The following is a 17,177-nucleotide window of genomic DNA, read 5'->3' on the forward strand; positions in this document are numbered from 1 at the left end:
CTGAAGCCCTAATCCCCAATACCTCAGCATGTGAGTGTATTTGGAGACAGGGCCTTTAAAGAGGTGATTAAGGTTAAATGAGGTCATTAGGGTGGACCTTAATCTAATATGACTAATATTATAATTTACATATTATATACATATATTATATATTACATATAATATGCATATATTATACATTACATATAATATGCATATATTATACATTACATATAATATGCATATATTATACATTACATATAATATGCATATATTATACATTACATATAATATGCATATATTATTTATATTACATATAATATGTATATATTATTTATATTACATATAATATGCATATATTTTATATTACATATAATATGCATATATTTTATATTACATATAATATGCATATATTATTTATATTACATATAATATACATATATTATATAATATATACTATATATACTATAAATATATAAATATCTATTATATACTATATATAATATAAATATCTATTATATATTATATATTATCTTATAATATACATATAATATATAATAGACATCTATTATATATTATCTATACGTCTATTATATAATAGACGTCTATTATATATAATATATAATAGACGTCTATTACATATAATATATAATATACGTCTATTATATATAATATATAATAGACGTCTATTATATAATATACATCTATTATATAATATACGTCTATTATATATAATATATAATAGACGTCTATTATAATAGATGTACATTATATATTATATATAATATATTATATATATAATATGTAAATTATAATATATAATATAAGACCACGTGAGGACACAGCGAGAAGATGGCCAGCTATTACACAAGCCATGGAGAGAGGCCTCCGGAGAAACTAACGCAGCCGACACCTTCATCTTGGACTTTCAGCCTCCAGAGCTGAGAAAATATTAATAAATTTCTGTTGGTTAAGTCACTTAGTCACTTAGTCACTTAGTCTGTGGAATCGTGTTGTGGCAATCCTCAACTAACACACCTCCTAATAATATACTTGTTTCTAAAGGGGGAGTTGTTGCATGTTGAGGTTTCTACTGTGCATCTCTGTCTTGGGTGAATGCTGGCAAACCGCAGGAAGACTGAGCCATAAACCCTATCATGGTTTGGCTTCTTCATTGACCCACTCAGAAAAAGTTCAGTTCTTCTGAGAAACTCAGGAGTACTCCACAAGGTGGCACATATCACCCTCCACACCATCCTCATCTCGAGGTCTCTGTAGTACACCTGAGACCAAGGGGGGAGCTCGTGTACATTCTGGTCTTTGTCAACAGTGACTCCCAACTACACCCTTATTCTTTCAAAATATATTTTATTAGCGGCACACGGAATGTCAAGTTAAGCAAATTCTTTCCAGAGAGAAGGTGAGCCTGACAGACTAAAACATTGAGCACGGATGATACAGCAGAAATAACGTTTCCAGTGTAATGAGAGATAAAGGGGAATACTGTCCACCGAGGAAATGACTTTCTTCACCATACTGACCACACTGCACAGCACCCGATCCGGCTGGTGAGGATGGGGAGGTGGGAAGAATCTCAAAGCACTGGACAGGGTGAGGACTCAGGAAGTCATGGGGTCAGCCCTACAGCAGTCAGCTCCTCTCTGTTGTTGGAGAGGCCCTGAGCCCCATTACTCACTATACGAGGGCCAGAGTGTCTTTGGCAGGTGGAGGCTGGCTCATGGGAGAACACCAAGTGAGGGGGCTCCTCTGTGAACCCAAGAAACTTCAAGGAACCCCACAGCGTCTCCATTGTGACCTCCCATCTCCAGGTTAGGAAGCTATGGATTCCCAGAAGGTCCTTTCGAAGTATCTAGAAATGTCCAGGTAAGTCAGAGAAGAACTGAACTTTCTTAGAAAAATCACTTTAGTCTCTCATACATGAAGAACATTTTCCTTAAAGGATTCTGGTTCTTTTCCCTGATGTTCTTGTGCAACGTTCTGAGGGTCACCTGGACTTCGCCCACTGGTGCTTCTACTGCTGCTGTGTCACTTTCAAACGCCTCCACCTCCACCGGCCCCTCCCTTCCCACCTTTCAGCCCACAGTGTCTGCAGGCTGTGGGTCTCCTACATCTGTCGTGTCAGGATCATGCTGCTGCTTTCTCTCTTTTTTTCCTTTTTTTTTTTTTTTGATACAGGGTCTCGCTCTGTTGCCCAGGCTGGAGTGCAGTGGAGTAATCATGGCTCACCTCAGCTTTGACCTCCAGGGCTCAAGTAATCCTCCTAATACGGGCATTTCTCTCATCGCTTCAGAACCCGCCCCACAACCAAACATTCAGATGCTTATTAAGGCAACAAAACAAGTGACAGACGGGACAATTTTTCCAATTCTAGATCTAATTGATTAGGCTATGTCTCACGAGGAGACTGTACTTGACCTCTAAGCTAGCATCTGGAATACAGTCTTCCAGCGGCTTAGGGAAGGTCGGTGATAGTAGTATCGTCAGGATCAATTCCGAAGTGCAGCTTGCCGTCCTTGGCGGCTGCCCACGGCATGCAGGTGGACGTCCACTTTGCCACCCAGTCTCCTGTTTTGCTAACCACGATGAGGCCACCTAAACCTTTAACCCTTGACTTCATATAGCCCAACGATAGGTCCGCAGCCTCTTCTACCGTCTTTCCTGAAAACAAGGAAGGGTTGAGAAACAACACACGTTACTGAAAGGAATCTCATGGGAAAATCACTTGCCATTTGAAATGCCAAAGTGAGCTAGCAAGGATTTTTGGTAAATGAACGCCTGAACGCTTAAAAGGAGGGTCCTCACCTCCTTGCCCTGAGACAGCGCCCTAGCATCAGCCCGAGCAGAGGGGTCTTCCCTCCCACATCCAGGCTCAATGTCTCTCTACTGCCCCCTTCTCCTGAGATGTGGAAGACAACAGTACTCAATGCTCTCCCATTCCAGACCTAAGGGAAGGCGGAGAGTCAAAACAAGGTGTTAATGGCCTGAAAGCAACATCTGTAGCCAACAGGAAAGGATTTCCTACACTTCTCCATGAGCTTACTTATCAAATACCTTCTATGCACTTATCTTCACAAATTCTTTTACTTGTCCTGTGGTCTGTGTACCTTGTTCTATGTGAAACAGGGTGAGTCTGGCCAGGTTCACCTTCAGGATGCTTTCCCCATGCCCTGTGGTTGAGATGGCTCCGATGTCATTGTCAGCATAACCTCCAGCTCCTGCTCAAAAAGGGTGATTGTTCTGAGCAGTAACAGTCAAGAAATTCAAATCCATATTAGAAGTCGGACACTACATGAAAGTTAAATCTCGAAGGGTACCCAAGTACAGACAAAGGTCAGGTTAGTAGCCATGATCTGCGGATGCAAAGGTGGACCAGAAAGCGTCATGTAGATGCCCGAGAATTTAGGAGGATAAAGGGAGCCTCAGAGGGGCAGGCCTGACCTTTCACAGAGCTGCTACAGCAGGACAGCATCTCCTTAGCCCCAAAGCATAGCCATTCCTTTTTGCTCAATGAAGCCACCCTCTCCCTGTCTCCTCCTCATGCCCCACACACTATGGAGGAAGAAACAGCATGACTGCATTATATGGATCTCTAGCAAGGCCATCATGTTCCAGTGATTTGGGGAAAACGATACCCACAACCTAACATCCATGCACACTGTCCAATGGAGGGGAGTTGCATTTGTTGAGGGTGGGCATAATTGGACCTGAGGGAACTATTCTGGGCTATCCACTTAAGTGGGGGTCTGGAGTGAAAGCTACTTTGATAAGATTTCTTCCTTATTTTGGTCTTGGATTAAGCAACCTTACAGCCTTCTTTAAGTCATTCTTGTATCTGTTCACACACAGCTACCAGCCTGAGAGTCCTTTAGCCTTGGAAGAATTTGCGTTTACCCTCCCACAGTTGATACAGAAGCACAGAAGATTGACATTTGCCTTACTTATTGATGCTGGACATGGGGCAAGGACTCAGAAGTTGAGATGCTGCACTGGATTGTCACAAGGCCGCAGAGGTTCTCAAAGGCAGATAATCCTTGGCTCTGGTTCTGGAGGGAGCTGACACTGGGCAGCCAATGAACTGCTGCAGTGGGAGGAGGTGCCTTTACTTTTTCTTATAAGCTTCTGCTGGGGAATTAACTGACCAGGTCCCATGGTGTCAATGTGCCCTAATATTTGGAAGCAGCCAAGTCTTTGCTTACTTTTCAGTTACTCTAGGACCACAGAAGGCCAGGTGTCTCCAAGGGTGGTCCTGGCACAGGCATCGGGTGTGTGAAGGTGTCCTCCCCGCCACATGCACTTCTCAGGACAAGTGCATTGCCTGAGGTGACCACTGCTGTGCCTAGCACCGTCCCCCCGACTGTCCAGGCGGGGGCCTGGCCAGTGGCAGTGCTCCTTGGGGAGGCTCCTCAGAAGGCCAGGCAGAGCACACCTGGTGCTCACAGCTGGACAAAGACTTCTGAGAATTTAGCTTATGCCTTTTTTTGTCAAGATTTACCACTGTAACTCAAGCTTAAAATGAATTTCTAGGATCTAACCTGGAGTGGCCCCATGGCCTGGTCAGAACACAGCTGAAGCAAGCTGCACTACTGACCAGGCATAGTTTGGTGGGATTTTTGCCAAGGAGAAAGAAAGGTAGACTACTTCACATCTCTTGGGTGATATACCAAGGAGAAGAGGAGTTACCAAGCCTCTACTCTTTAAGGAAGCTTCCAGTGTCTCTGAGTTCATGACAGAAAAAGGGTGTCAAGAATTGTCAAGAGTGTAGATTACTACTAAAGACTAGAGCAACACATTAAAAAGGGAAGGTAGGGCTAGTTTTCCTCTAAAAGAATAAGCTGCTCTTTAGGGCAGATGGAACAATTTAGCTGCTTCTCAAAACTTCAGTCACCTGCAGGGGTTCATGAGGATTCCTGCATGACAAGTGTGAAAGTCTGCACAGAGTGTGAAACATACAGACCCCCGGCCCTGCCTCTCACCCACTCCCGGGAATGAGATGGCGCGCTTCCTCGTTAATGTAAACAACATCTCAATCTGTAATGTGTCTGTAGAAGTATGTCACTTTCATGCTGCTCAAATCTAATAACTGCAGTCTCAGATTTCTCAGATTGCTAATCAGAGCCCACGTCTTGGGAGTAAGTCTTACTCAAGTAAGTCTGCAGATCCTGAAACTGTGGCTAAAGAGAAGACAGAATCATGACAGGGTAGACTGGGGGCAACGTTAGCATCCCTGTCTCCACTTCTCTCCCCAAGTTGTTCCAAAAAGGCACGCAATCTAGTAAAAACAGTGGTGCCAGATACAAACACCCTCTCAAAGCAGCACCCCAAACAACCCCTTCCAACCCCATTGTCACTCCCAGACATCCTGGAGCTGCACCAAAAGCAGAAAGGGAACACAGCAAGAAAGGGAGAGGAGCAGGGAATAGAGAGTGAGGAGAGCCTGAGGGCGTGAGAAGAGGGGAAGGGGCAGGAGCCATCCCTTGGTCCTACCTACACACGGTGAGTCCCCAACGCGGCCGACCATTTTATTAACGATACCCCCTGTGGAGGTTGCGTAGGCTACATTCCCTTTGCAGTCCAAGGCAACAGCACCCACGGTTCCCAAGTTTCTGCCAAAAATAAACAGAAAAAAAGCGACAGGCTGAAAATGAGAATGAACACCATAACCAACAATGTAGCTTAAAACCACTTAAAGTTTCATGTTATATGTTGATGGGGCACCCATTTAATTCCAACATTCTAGAGAGAACCTGCTTGCTTCTCATTCTATGTGTAAGTTACAGGTGGATTGCTGGACACTCCTCCACACCTCAGCTTTAAGAGTACATCCAATCCCAACACCACCGCTTTCTAGCTGTGACCCTAAGTTTTATTTTGTGTCTCACTGTCCCCATCATAAAATGGGGACAAAAGTAAGAGTGCTTCTCAAACTTCAGTGTGTATAAGAATCCCTGGGATGCTTGGGCCCACAGAGATGCTGAAGCTGCCACCAAGAAGAGAAAGGAAAAGGAAAAGTGAGTTGGTAGATACAGGGTGGGACCCAACATCCTGCTTTTTTTTTTTTTTTTTTTTTGAGATGAAGTCTCACTCTGTTGCCCAGGCTGTAGTGCAGTGGCACAATCTTGGCTCACTGCAACCTCCGCCTCCCGGGTTCAAGTGATTCTCCTGCCTCAGCCTCCCGAGTAGCTGGGACTACAGGCATGCACCACCACACCCGGGTAATTTTTATATTTTTAGTAGAGACAGGGTTTCACCATCTTGGCCAGGCTGGTCTTGAACCTCTGAGCTCAGGTGATCCGCCCACCTTGGACTCCCAAAGTGCTGGGATTACAGGCGTGAGCCACTGCGCCCAGCTGATCCTGCGTTTCTGACAACCTCCTGGGTGTCGCTGATGCTGCCTGCCTATGGGCCCCGTGCATGGGGTTGTTGTAAAGATCAAACCCGTTAATTTTCCCCTAACATTTTATTATGAATTGTCAAATACAGTCATGTGCCACCTATGATGTTTTGATCAACAGACTGCATATAGGATGGTGGTCCCATGAGATTGTAATACTCTATTTTTACTGTACCTTTTCTATGTTTAGATACACAAGTACTTACCACTGTGTGACAACTGCCTAGAGTATTCAGGACAGTCACATGCTGTACAGGTTTGCAGCCTAGGAGCAACAGGCCGGACCACATAGCCTAGATGTGTACTAGTCTCTCCTATCTGGGTTTGTGTGAGGGCACCCCTATGATGTTTGCACGGCCATGAAATTGCTCAACTATGCATTTCTCAGGATGCATTTCTCGTCCTGTCATGAGATGCGTGACTGTAACAAAGTTGAAGAAATTGTACACGAACACCCCATACCTACCAGCAAGGTTCTATAATGAATTGTATTTGAGGCACTGTTTTAAGTGCTGGGACACAGTGGTAAGCTAAACAAAGTCCCTTCTCCCGTGGAGCCTGCATTTGGGGTAGACGGTGGTAGTAACAGGGCAATAATATGTCATAATATGTCAGGTGACAAAAACAAAACAAAAAAACAAAAAACCCGAACAAAAAACAAAGAAGCACCAGGGAAGAGCGATGGTGGGGAGGTGCTGTTTTACACAGGGTGTCTCTGCAGGACAGAGGGGCAATCCTGCCATCCCAGCTGCTGGGGAGGAGTGTTCCTGACGCACAAACATGCCTGCCATGTGCATGGAATTTGAAGGAGGCCAGTGTGGTTGGAGAGAATAAAATGAGGGAGAGCGTGGTAGGAGAATGATCAGAGGGACAGCCGAGGCCAGATCACGATATCTCTTGACAACTGGGGTGACCATACACACTAGTGACCCAGGCCAGTTCAAATGTATGCCTGTTGTCATGGCTTAATTATTAATAGTGCCACTTTTACTCTCAAAATTAAGTTCCAGTTTAAACACTAAAGAATAGAATCATCCTACCTTTAGGCCATTGCAAAGGCTTTTATTCTGAGTTAAATGGGAGGACACTGGGTAGTTTGAGTTAAGAAGTGACACAATCTGAGTTCAATCTTAAAAATAATCATTCTTGGCCAGGCGCGGTGGCTCACACCTGTAATTCCAGCACTTTGGGAGGCCGAGGCAGTCTGATCACCTGAGGTCAGCAGTTTGAAACTAGCCTGGCCAACATGGTGAAACTCTGTCTCTACTAAAAATACAAAAAAAAAAAAAAAAAAAAAAAAAAAAAAAATTAGCTGAGTGTGGTGGCGTGTGCCTGTAATCCCAGCTATTTGGGAGGCTGAGGCAGAAGAATCGCTTGAACCCAGGAGGCGGAGGCTGCAGTGAGCTGAGATTGTGCCATTGCACCCCAGCCTGGGTGACAGAGTGAGACTCCATCTCAGAAAGAAAAAAAAAAAAATCATGCTTTCCACTCCACCCGCCCTTCAGTAGAATGGCTAAAATGAAGAGGCACATCAAACCTGGCAAGCGTGTGCAGGAACTGGAACTCTCATTCAGTACTGCTGTTAGCGTCAATTGTACCAACATCTTTGGAAAAGCATTTCACAGTATCTACTGGAACTGATCATATGCACATTCCATGACTCAGCAATTATGCACCTGTGTATCTGTCCATCAGAAATGTGGACAGGTGTTCACCAAAAGAGCATATACAAGTGTTCACAGCAGCAGTAGGTGTAATACAGTAGTCCCCCCTTATTTGCAGGGGATACGTTCCAAGACCCTCAGTGGATGCCTGAAACCTCAGCTAGCACTGACCTCTATAAACACTATGTTTTCGCCTATATTGTATGTACATATCTATGATAAAGTTTAATTGATAAATTAGGCACAGTAAGAGATTAACAATAAAATAATACAATTATAACAATATACTGTAGAAAAAGTTATGTGAATGTGGTCTCTTTCTCAAAACATCAGACTGCGGTTGAGTGTGGGTAACTGAAAGCACGGAAAGTGAAACCGCAGATAAGGGGGAGCTACTGTAACCCTAAAGTGGTTACAGTCTCAAACTCCTGACATCAAGTAATCCACCTGTCAGGAAAAAAAATTAAAATATTTTATTTTTTATTTATTTATTTATTTTTGAGACGGAGTCTCACTCTGTTGCCCAGGCTGGAGTACAGTGGCACGATCTCGGCTCACTGCAACCTCTGCCTCCCGGGTTTAAGCTATTCTCCTGCCTCAGCCTCCTGAGTAGCTGGCACTACAGGCGTGTGCCACCATGCCCAGCTAATTTTTGTATTTTTAGTAGAGACAGGGTTTCATCATGTTGGTCAGGCTGGTCTCAAACTCCTGGCCTCAGGTAATCCACCCACCTCAGCCTCCCAAGCTGCTGGTATTACAGGCATGAGGCACCGCGCCTGGCCCTAAAATCTTTTATATGGTGAAAATACCATAGCAAAAGCAAAATAAAAGCAGCAGATTTGGGATTTTTAAAAATTTTATTGACAGCAGAACATAACCTTAAGGCTGATAAGAAAGAGCCAGGTACAGTGGCTTGTGCCTGTAGTTCCTGCTACTCAAGAGGATGAGGTAGGAGGACCACTTGAGCCCAGGAGCTCAAGGCTAGCCTGAGTGACATAAGAGAAATCCCATTTGTCTATAAAGAATGTTAAAAAAGTAAAAGAAAAAACAATGAGACTGATAAGAAAGGGAAAAAAGAACTCAAAGGAAAAAATGAGTGTAGGACAAAAATAGGCAAACTCGTAAAAAGGAAAAACCCATAAACAAATGTAAAATGCTCAAACTCATTAATTGTCGGGGAAGAGCAAATTAAAGTAACAGTGTTACCCTTTACCTGTTAGATAAGGAAGGTTCTCCCAGTCCCTGCTGGTGGCAGGCCCACCTCTAACATTTGCAAGGGGCCATGGCAACAATACAAATACAACTGGAGGCCCACATACCATATATTTAATATTTAGAAGTTATAAGTATGTTCTATCCTGTTACTGTGGTAAACGTATCTTGAAAAATCGGTATTTTTCTTGTATATATGTTTCATGTAAACAAGGTGAACTTTTTTTTTCTTTGAGACAGTCTTGCTCTGTGGCCCAGGCTGGAGCGCAGTGGTGATCTCGGCTCACTGCAACTTCCATCTCCCAGGTTCAAGTGATTCTCCTGCCTCAGCCTCCTGAGTAGCTGGGATTATGGGCATGCTCCACCACGCCTGGCTAATTTTTTGTGTTTCAGTAGAGATGGGGTTTCACCATGTTGGCCCCAGGGTGGTCTTGAACTCCTGAGCTCAGGCAATCTGCCTGTCTTGGCATCCCAAAGTTCTAGGATTACAGGCATAAGCCACGGCACCCAGCCATGAATGTTTTGATATATATAGTGAAATTATGATTACAGTCAACCAGAATAACACACTTATCATCTCACAATTACTTTTCTTTATTTTTTGTGGTAAGAGTACCTAAAATCTACTTTTTTTTTTCTTTTTTAGACGGAGTCTTGCTCTGTTGCCCAGGCTGAAGTGCAGTGGTGCGATCTCAGCTCACAGCAACCTCCGCCTCCCGGGTTTAAGGAATTCTCTGCTTCAGCCTCCCGAATAGCTGAGATTACAGGCATGTGCCACCACGCCCAGCTAATTTTTCTGTATTTTTAGTAGAGATGAACTTTCACCATCTTGGCCAGGCTGGTCTTGAACTACTGACCTCATGATCCGCCCACCTTGGCCTCCCAAAGTGCTGGGATTACAGGTGTGAGCCACCACGCCCGGCCTTTTTTTTCTTTTTGAGATGGAATCTTGCACTGTTGCCCAGGCTGGAGTGCAGGGGTGTGATCTTGGCTCACTGCAAGCTGACAAACTACCAATGATGACTTAACTTAGTTAGTATTGTGTATACCAGGGTCATTTGTTAATTGGCTGGTGGTGATGGCAGATGAATGGCAAACACACGCACACTCACGCACGCACACACACACACGCACACACGTGCGCACACACACACAGACACATTTAATAAATTATGTATTTATTCCATTAAAATATTTTTTCTTGGCTTCATTCCAGGGAGTACTGATGATTTTTTTTTTTTGAGACCGACTCTTGCCCTGTCGCCCAGGCTGGAGTGCAGTGGTGCGATTTCGGCTCACTGCAACCAGGTTCTAGAAATTCTCCTGTCTCAGCCTCCTGAGAAGCTGGGACTACAGGTGCACGCCACCACGCCTGGCTAATTTTTAGTAGAGACAGGGTTTCACCACGTTGCCCAGGCTGGTTGCGAACTCCTGAGCTCAGGCAATCCACCCACCTCGGCCTCCCAAAGTGCTGGGATTACAAGCGTGAGCCACCAAGCCCAGCCTGATGATGTTCTTATACTTAACGTGAATTCTATTGACAAAACGGCAAAAAAGACAAGCTTTCTTGGGTCAACATTGTTTTTAGCAAGTTTTTAATTTATTTAATTTGGAGAAGCTTCCTTCTACTGAAGCAGCAGCAACTGGAATTACCAACAAAATTCTCAAAGCAGTACTTAGATTTAGAAATGAATACTGATTTTTACATTATCACACTCAAATACTATGTGGATTTGTGGGGAAACAAAAGAGAGATCAGGCTGTTACTGTGTCTATGTAGAAAGAAGTAGACATAAGAGACTCCATTTTGTTCTGTACTAAGAAAAATTCTTCTGCCTTGAGATGCTGTTAATCTGTAACCCTAGCCCCAACTCTGTGCTCGCAGAGACATGTGCTATGTTGACTCAAGGTTTAATGGATTTAGGGCTATACAGGCTGTGCTTTGTTAAAAAAGTGCTCGAAGGCAGTATGCTTGGTAAAAGTCATCACCAGTCTCTAATTTCAAGTACCCAGGGACACAATACACTGCGGAAGGCTGCAGGGACCTCTGCCTAGGAAAGCCAGATATTGTCCAGGGTTTCTCCCCATGTGATAGCCTGAGATATGGCCTTGTGGGAAGGGAAAGACCTGACCGTCCCCCAGCCCGACACCATCCCCCAGCCCGACACCCCACCCGTAAAGGGTCTGTGCTGAGGAGCATTAGTAAAAGAGGAAGTCCTCTTTGCAGTTGTGATAAGAGGAAGGCATCTGTCTCCTGCTCGTCCCTGGGCAATAGAATGTCTGGGTTTAAAACCCGATTGTATGTTCTATTTACTGAGATAGGAGAAAACAGCCTTAGGGCTGGAGGTGAGAGGTGCTAGGGGCAATACTGCTCTTTAATGTTTGTATACATGCACATCAAGGCATAGCACCTTTCCTTAAACTTATTTATGACACAGAGACATTTGTTCACGTTTTCCTGCTGACCCTCTCCCCACTATTACTCTGTTGTCTTGCCACATCCCCCTCTCCAGATGGTAGAGATAATGATCAATAAATACTGCGGGAACTCAGAGACTGGTCCTCAGAGACTGGTCCTCCATATGCTGAGCACCGGTCCCCTGGGCCCACTTTTCTTTCTCTATACTTGTCTCTGTCTCTCCTGCCTCAGCCTCCTGAGTAGCTGGGACTACAGGCACCCACCACCGGGCCCGGCTAATTTTTTGTGTTTTTAGTAGAGACGGGGTTTCACCGTGTTAGCCAGGATGGTCTCGATCTCCTGATCTTGTGATCCGCCCGCCTCGGCCTCCCAAAGTGCGGGGATTACAGGTGTGACCCACCACGCCCGGCCTCTTATTTCTTTTCTCAGTCTCTCGTCCCACCTGATGAGAAACGCCCACAGGTGTAGAGGGGCTGGCCACCCCTTCATCTGGTGCCCAACGTGGGTGCTTTTCTCTAGGGTGAAGGTACGCTAGAGTGTGGTTATTGAGGACAAGTTGACGAGAGACTCCCGAGTACGTCTACGGTCAGCCTTGCGGTAAGCTTGTGCCCTCAGAAGAACCTAGGGTAACAATGGGGCAAACTGAAAGTAAATATGCCTCTTATCTCAGCTTTATTAAAATTCTTTTAAAAAGAGGGGGAGTTAGAGTCTCTACAAAAAAATCTAATCATGCTATTTCAAACAATAGAACAATTCTGCCCATGGTTTCTAGAACAGGGAAGTTTAGATCTAAAAGATTGGGAAAAAATTGGCAAAGAATTAAAACAAGCAAGTAGGGAGGGTAAAATCATCCCACTTACAGTATGGAATGATTGGGCCATTATTAAAGCAGCTTTAGAACTGTTTCAAACAGAAGACAGTGTTTCAGTTTCTGATGCCCCTGGAAGCTGTGTAATAGATTGTGAAGAACAGGCAGGGATAGAATCCCAGAAAGGAACGGAAAGTTCAAAAGTTCACATTGTAAATATGTAGCGGAGTCTGTAATGGCTCGGTCAATGCAAAATGTTGACTACAATCAATTACAGGAGGTAATATATCCTGAAACATTAGAATTAGAAGAAAAAGGTCCAGAATTAGTGGGGGCCATCAGAGTCTAAACCACGATGGCCAACTCCTCTTCCAGCGGTTCAGATGCCTGTAACATTACAACCTCAAATGCGGGTTAGACAAGTACAAACCCCAAGAGAATATCAAATAGAGAAAGACAGAGTCTCTGTCACGGCAATGCCAATCCAAATACAGTATCCACAATATCAGACGGTAGAAAATAAGACCCAACTGCCAGTAGCCTATCAATACTGGCCGCCAGCTGAACTTCAGTATCGGCCGCCCCCAGAAAATCAGTATGGACAGCAAGGAATGTTTCCAGCACCACAGGGCAGGGCGTTATAGTCTCAGCCGCCCGCTATAAGACAATCCTACAGCACCACCTAGTGGACAAGGTAGTGCATTACATAAAATTATTGATAAGGCAAGAAAACAAGGAGATATTGAGGCGTGGCAATTCCCAGTAATATTAGAACCGATGCCACCTGGAGAAGCGGCCCAAGAAGGAGCGCCTCCCCTAGCTGGGGCCAGATGAGTCCTTTTCTATAAAAATGTTAAAAGATATGAAAGAGGGAGTAAAACAGTATGGACCCAACTCCCCTTATGTGAGAACATTATTAGGTTCCATTGCTCATGGACATAGACTCATTCCTCATGATTGGGAGATTTTGGCCAAATCATCACTCTCACCCTCTCAGTTTTTACAATTTAAGACTTGGTGGATTGATGGGGCACAAGAACAGGTCTGAAGAAACAGGGCTGCCAATCCTCCAGTTAATATAGACGCAGATCAACTATTAGGAACAGGTCAAAATCGGAGCACTACTAATCAACAAGCAATAATGCAAAATGAGGCCATTGAGCAAGTTAGAGCTATCTGCCTTAGGGCCTGGGAAAAAATCCGAGATCCAGGAACCACCTGCCCCTCATTCAATACAGTAAGACAAGGCTCTAAAAAGCCCTGCCCTGATTTTGTGGCAAGGCTCCAAGATGCTGCTCGAAAGTCAATTACCGATGAAAATGCCCGTAAGGTCATAGTGGAGTTGATGGCAAACGAAAACGCCAATCCTGAGTGTCAATCAGCCACTAAGCCATTAAAAGGAAAGGTTCCCGCAGGATCAGATGTAATGTCAGAGTATGTAAAAGCCTATGACGGAATTGGATGAGCTATGCATAAAGCTATGCTTATGGCTCAAGCAGTAACAGGAGTTGCTTTAGGAGGACAAGTTAGAACATTTGGGGGAAAATGTTATAACTGTGGTCAAATTGGTCATCTAAAAAAGAATTGCCCAGCCTCAAATAAACAAAATATAACTATTCAAGCTACTACAACAACAGATAAAGAGCCACCTGACTTATATCCAAGATGTAAAAAAGGAAAACATTGGGCTAATCAATATCATTCTGAATTTGATAAAAATGGGCAACCATCTGAAACGGGAAATGGGAAACGGGAAACGAGAAGAGGGGCCAGCCTCAGGCCCTGCAACAAACTGGGGCATTCCCAATTTAGCCCTTTGTTCCTCAGGTTTTTCAGGGACAACAACCCCCACTGTCACAAGTGCCTCAGGGAACGAGCCAGTTACCACAATACAACAATTGTCCCCTGCCACAAGCGGCAGTGCAGCAGATTTATGTACTATACAAGCAGTCTCTCTGCTTCCAGGGGAGCCCCCACAAAAAAATCTCCACAGGGGTATATGGCCCACTGCCTGAGGGGACTGTAGGACTAATCTTGGGGAGATCAAGTCTAAATCTAAAGGGAGTTCAAATTCATACTGGTGTGGTTGATTCAGACTACAAAGGTGAAATTCAATTGGTTATTAGCTCCTCAATTCCTTGCAGTGCCAGTCCAAGAGACAGGATTGCTCAATTATTACTCCTGCCTTATATTAAGGTTGGAAACAGTGAGATAAAAAGAACAGGAGGGTTTGGAAGCACTAATCCAGCAGGAAAGGCTGCATATTGGGCAAGTCAGGTCTCAGAGAGCAGACCTGTGTGTAAGGCCATTATTCAAGGAAAACTGTTTGAAAGGTTAGTAGACATTGGAGCAGATGTCTCTATCATTGCTTTAAATCAGTGGCCAGAAAATTGGCCTAAACAAAAGGCTGTTACAGGACTTGTCGGCATAGGCACTCCTCAGAAGTGTATCAAGGTACCATGATTTTACATTGTTTAGGGCCGGATAATCAAGAAAGTACTGTTCAACCAATGATTACTTCAATTCCTGTTCATCTGTGGGGTCGAGATTTATTACAACAATGGGGTGCAGGAATCACTATGCCCGCTCCATTATACAGCCCCACGAGTCAAAAAATCATGACTAAGATGGGATATATACCAGGAAAGGGACTAGGAAAAAATGAAAATAGCATTAAAGTCCCACTTGAGACTGAGAGAAATCAAGAAAGAAAAGGAATAGGGTATCCTTTTTAGGGGCGGCCACTGTAGAGCCTCCTAAACCCATTCCATTAACTTAGAAAACAGAAAAACCGGTATGGGTAAATTAGTGGCCGCTACCAAAACAAAAACTGGAGGCTTTACATTTATTAGCAAAGGAACAATTAGAAAAGGGACATATTGAGCCTTCATTCTTGCCTTGGAATTCTCCTGTGTTTGTAATTCAAAAAAAATCCGGCAGATGGCATATGTTAACTGACTTAAGAGCCGTAAATGCCGTAATTCAACCCATGGGGCCTCTCCAACCCAGGTTGCCCTCTCCGGCCATGATCCCAAAAGACTGGCCTTTAATATAATTGATCTGAAGGACTGCTTTTTTACCATTCCTCTGGCAGAGCAGTATTGTGAAAAATTTGCCTTTAGTATACCAGCCATAAATAATAAAGAACCAGCCACCAGATTTCAGTGGAAAGTGTTACCTCAGGGAATGCTTAATAGTCCAACTATTTGTCGAGCTCTTCAACCAGTTACAGACAAGTTTTCAGACTGTTATATCATTCACTATGTTGCTGATATTTTATGTGCTGCAGAAACGAGAGACAAATTAATTGACTGTTATACATTTCTGCAAGCAGAGGTTGCCAACGCAGGACTGGCAGTAGCATCTGATAAGATTCAATCCTCTACTCCTTTTCATTATTTAAGGATGCAGATAGAAAATAGAAAAGTTAAGCCACAAAAAATAGAAATAAGAAAAGACACATTAAAAACATTAAATGACTTTCAAAAATTGCTAGGAGATATTAATTGGATTTGGCCAACTCTAGGCATTCCTACTTATGCCACGTCAAATTTGTTCTCTATCTTAAGAGAAGACCCAGATTTAAATAGTAAAATAATATTCACTCCAGAGGCAACAAAAAAAATTAAATTAGTGGAGGAAAAAATTCAATCAGCACAAATAAACAGAATAGATCCCTTAGCCCCACTCCAACTTTTGATTTTTGCTACTGCACATTCTCCAACAGGCATCAAATGTTCAAAATACTGATCTTGTGGAGTGGTCATTCCTTCCTCATGGTACAATTAAGACTTTTACATTGTACTTGGATCGAATAGCTACATTAATTGGTCAGGCAAAATTACGAGTAATAAAATTGTGTGGAAATGACCCAGACAAAATAGTTGTTCCTTTAAACAAGGAACGAGTTAGACAAGCCTTTATCAATTCTGGTGCATGGCAGATTGGTCTTACTGATTTTGTGGGAATTACTGATAATCATTACCCCAAAACAAAAATCTTCCAGTTTTTAAAATTGACTACTTGGATTTTACCTAAAATTACCAGACATGAACCTTTAGAAAATGCTCTGACGGTGTTTACTGATGGTTCCAGCAATGGAAAGGCAGCTTACACACGGCCAAAAGAGCAAGTAATCAAAACTCATTATCAATTGGCTCAAAGAGCAGAGTTGGTTGCAGTCATTACAGTGTTACAAGATTTTAATCAACCTATTAATATTGTATCAGATTCTGCATATGTAGTACAGGCTACAAGGGATGTTGAGGCAGCTCTAATTAAATATAGCATGGATGATCAGTTAAACCAGCTGTTCATTTTATTACAACAAACTGTAAGAAAAAGAAATTTCCCATTTTATATTACTCATATTTGGGCACACACTAATCTACCAGGGCCTTTAACTAAAGCAAATGAACAAGCTGACTTACTGGTATCATCTGCATTCATAAAAGCGCAAGCACTTCATGCTTTGACTCATGTAAATGCGGCAGGATTAAAAAACAAATTTGATGTCACATGGAAACAGGCAAAAGATATTGTACAACACTACACCCAGTGTCAAGTCCTACACCTGCCCACTCAAGAGGCAGGAGTTCATCCCAGAGGTCTATGTCCTAATGCGTTATGGCAAATGGATGTCACACATGTACTTTCATTTGGAAGATTATCATATGTTCATGT

General features: G+C 43.4%; 1 protein-coding gene across 1 annotated transcript in view; it reads right to left on the reverse strand.

Annotated features, from left to right (window-relative positions):
- Positions 1–1,327: 1,327 nt before the first annotated feature.
- Positions 1,328–17,177, reverse strand: part of ASRGL1 (asparaginase and isoaspartyl peptidase 1) — a 52,153-nt gene continuing 36,303 nt past the window's right edge. Inside the window, exons 5-7 of the mRNA XM_054473863.2 lie at positions 5,485–5,603; positions 3,105–3,215; positions 1,328–2,658 (exon numbers count right to left, since the gene is read on the reverse strand). Of these exons, the coding sequence (XP_054329838.1) occupies positions 2,453–2,658; positions 3,105–3,215; positions 5,485–5,603 (436 nt within the window). The 3' untranslated portion in view covers positions 1,328–2,452. The remainder of the gene's footprint in view (positions 2,659–3,104; positions 3,216–5,484; positions 5,604–17,177) is intronic.

The sequence above is a fragment of the Pongo pygmaeus genome, chromosome 9 (assembly GCF_028885625.2).
Source record: "Pongo pygmaeus isolate AG05252 chromosome 9, NHGRI_mPonPyg2-v2.0_pri, whole genome shotgun sequence".
NCBI classification, from domain to species: domain Eukaryota; kingdom Metazoa; phylum Chordata; class Mammalia; order Primates; family Hominidae; genus Pongo; species Pongo pygmaeus.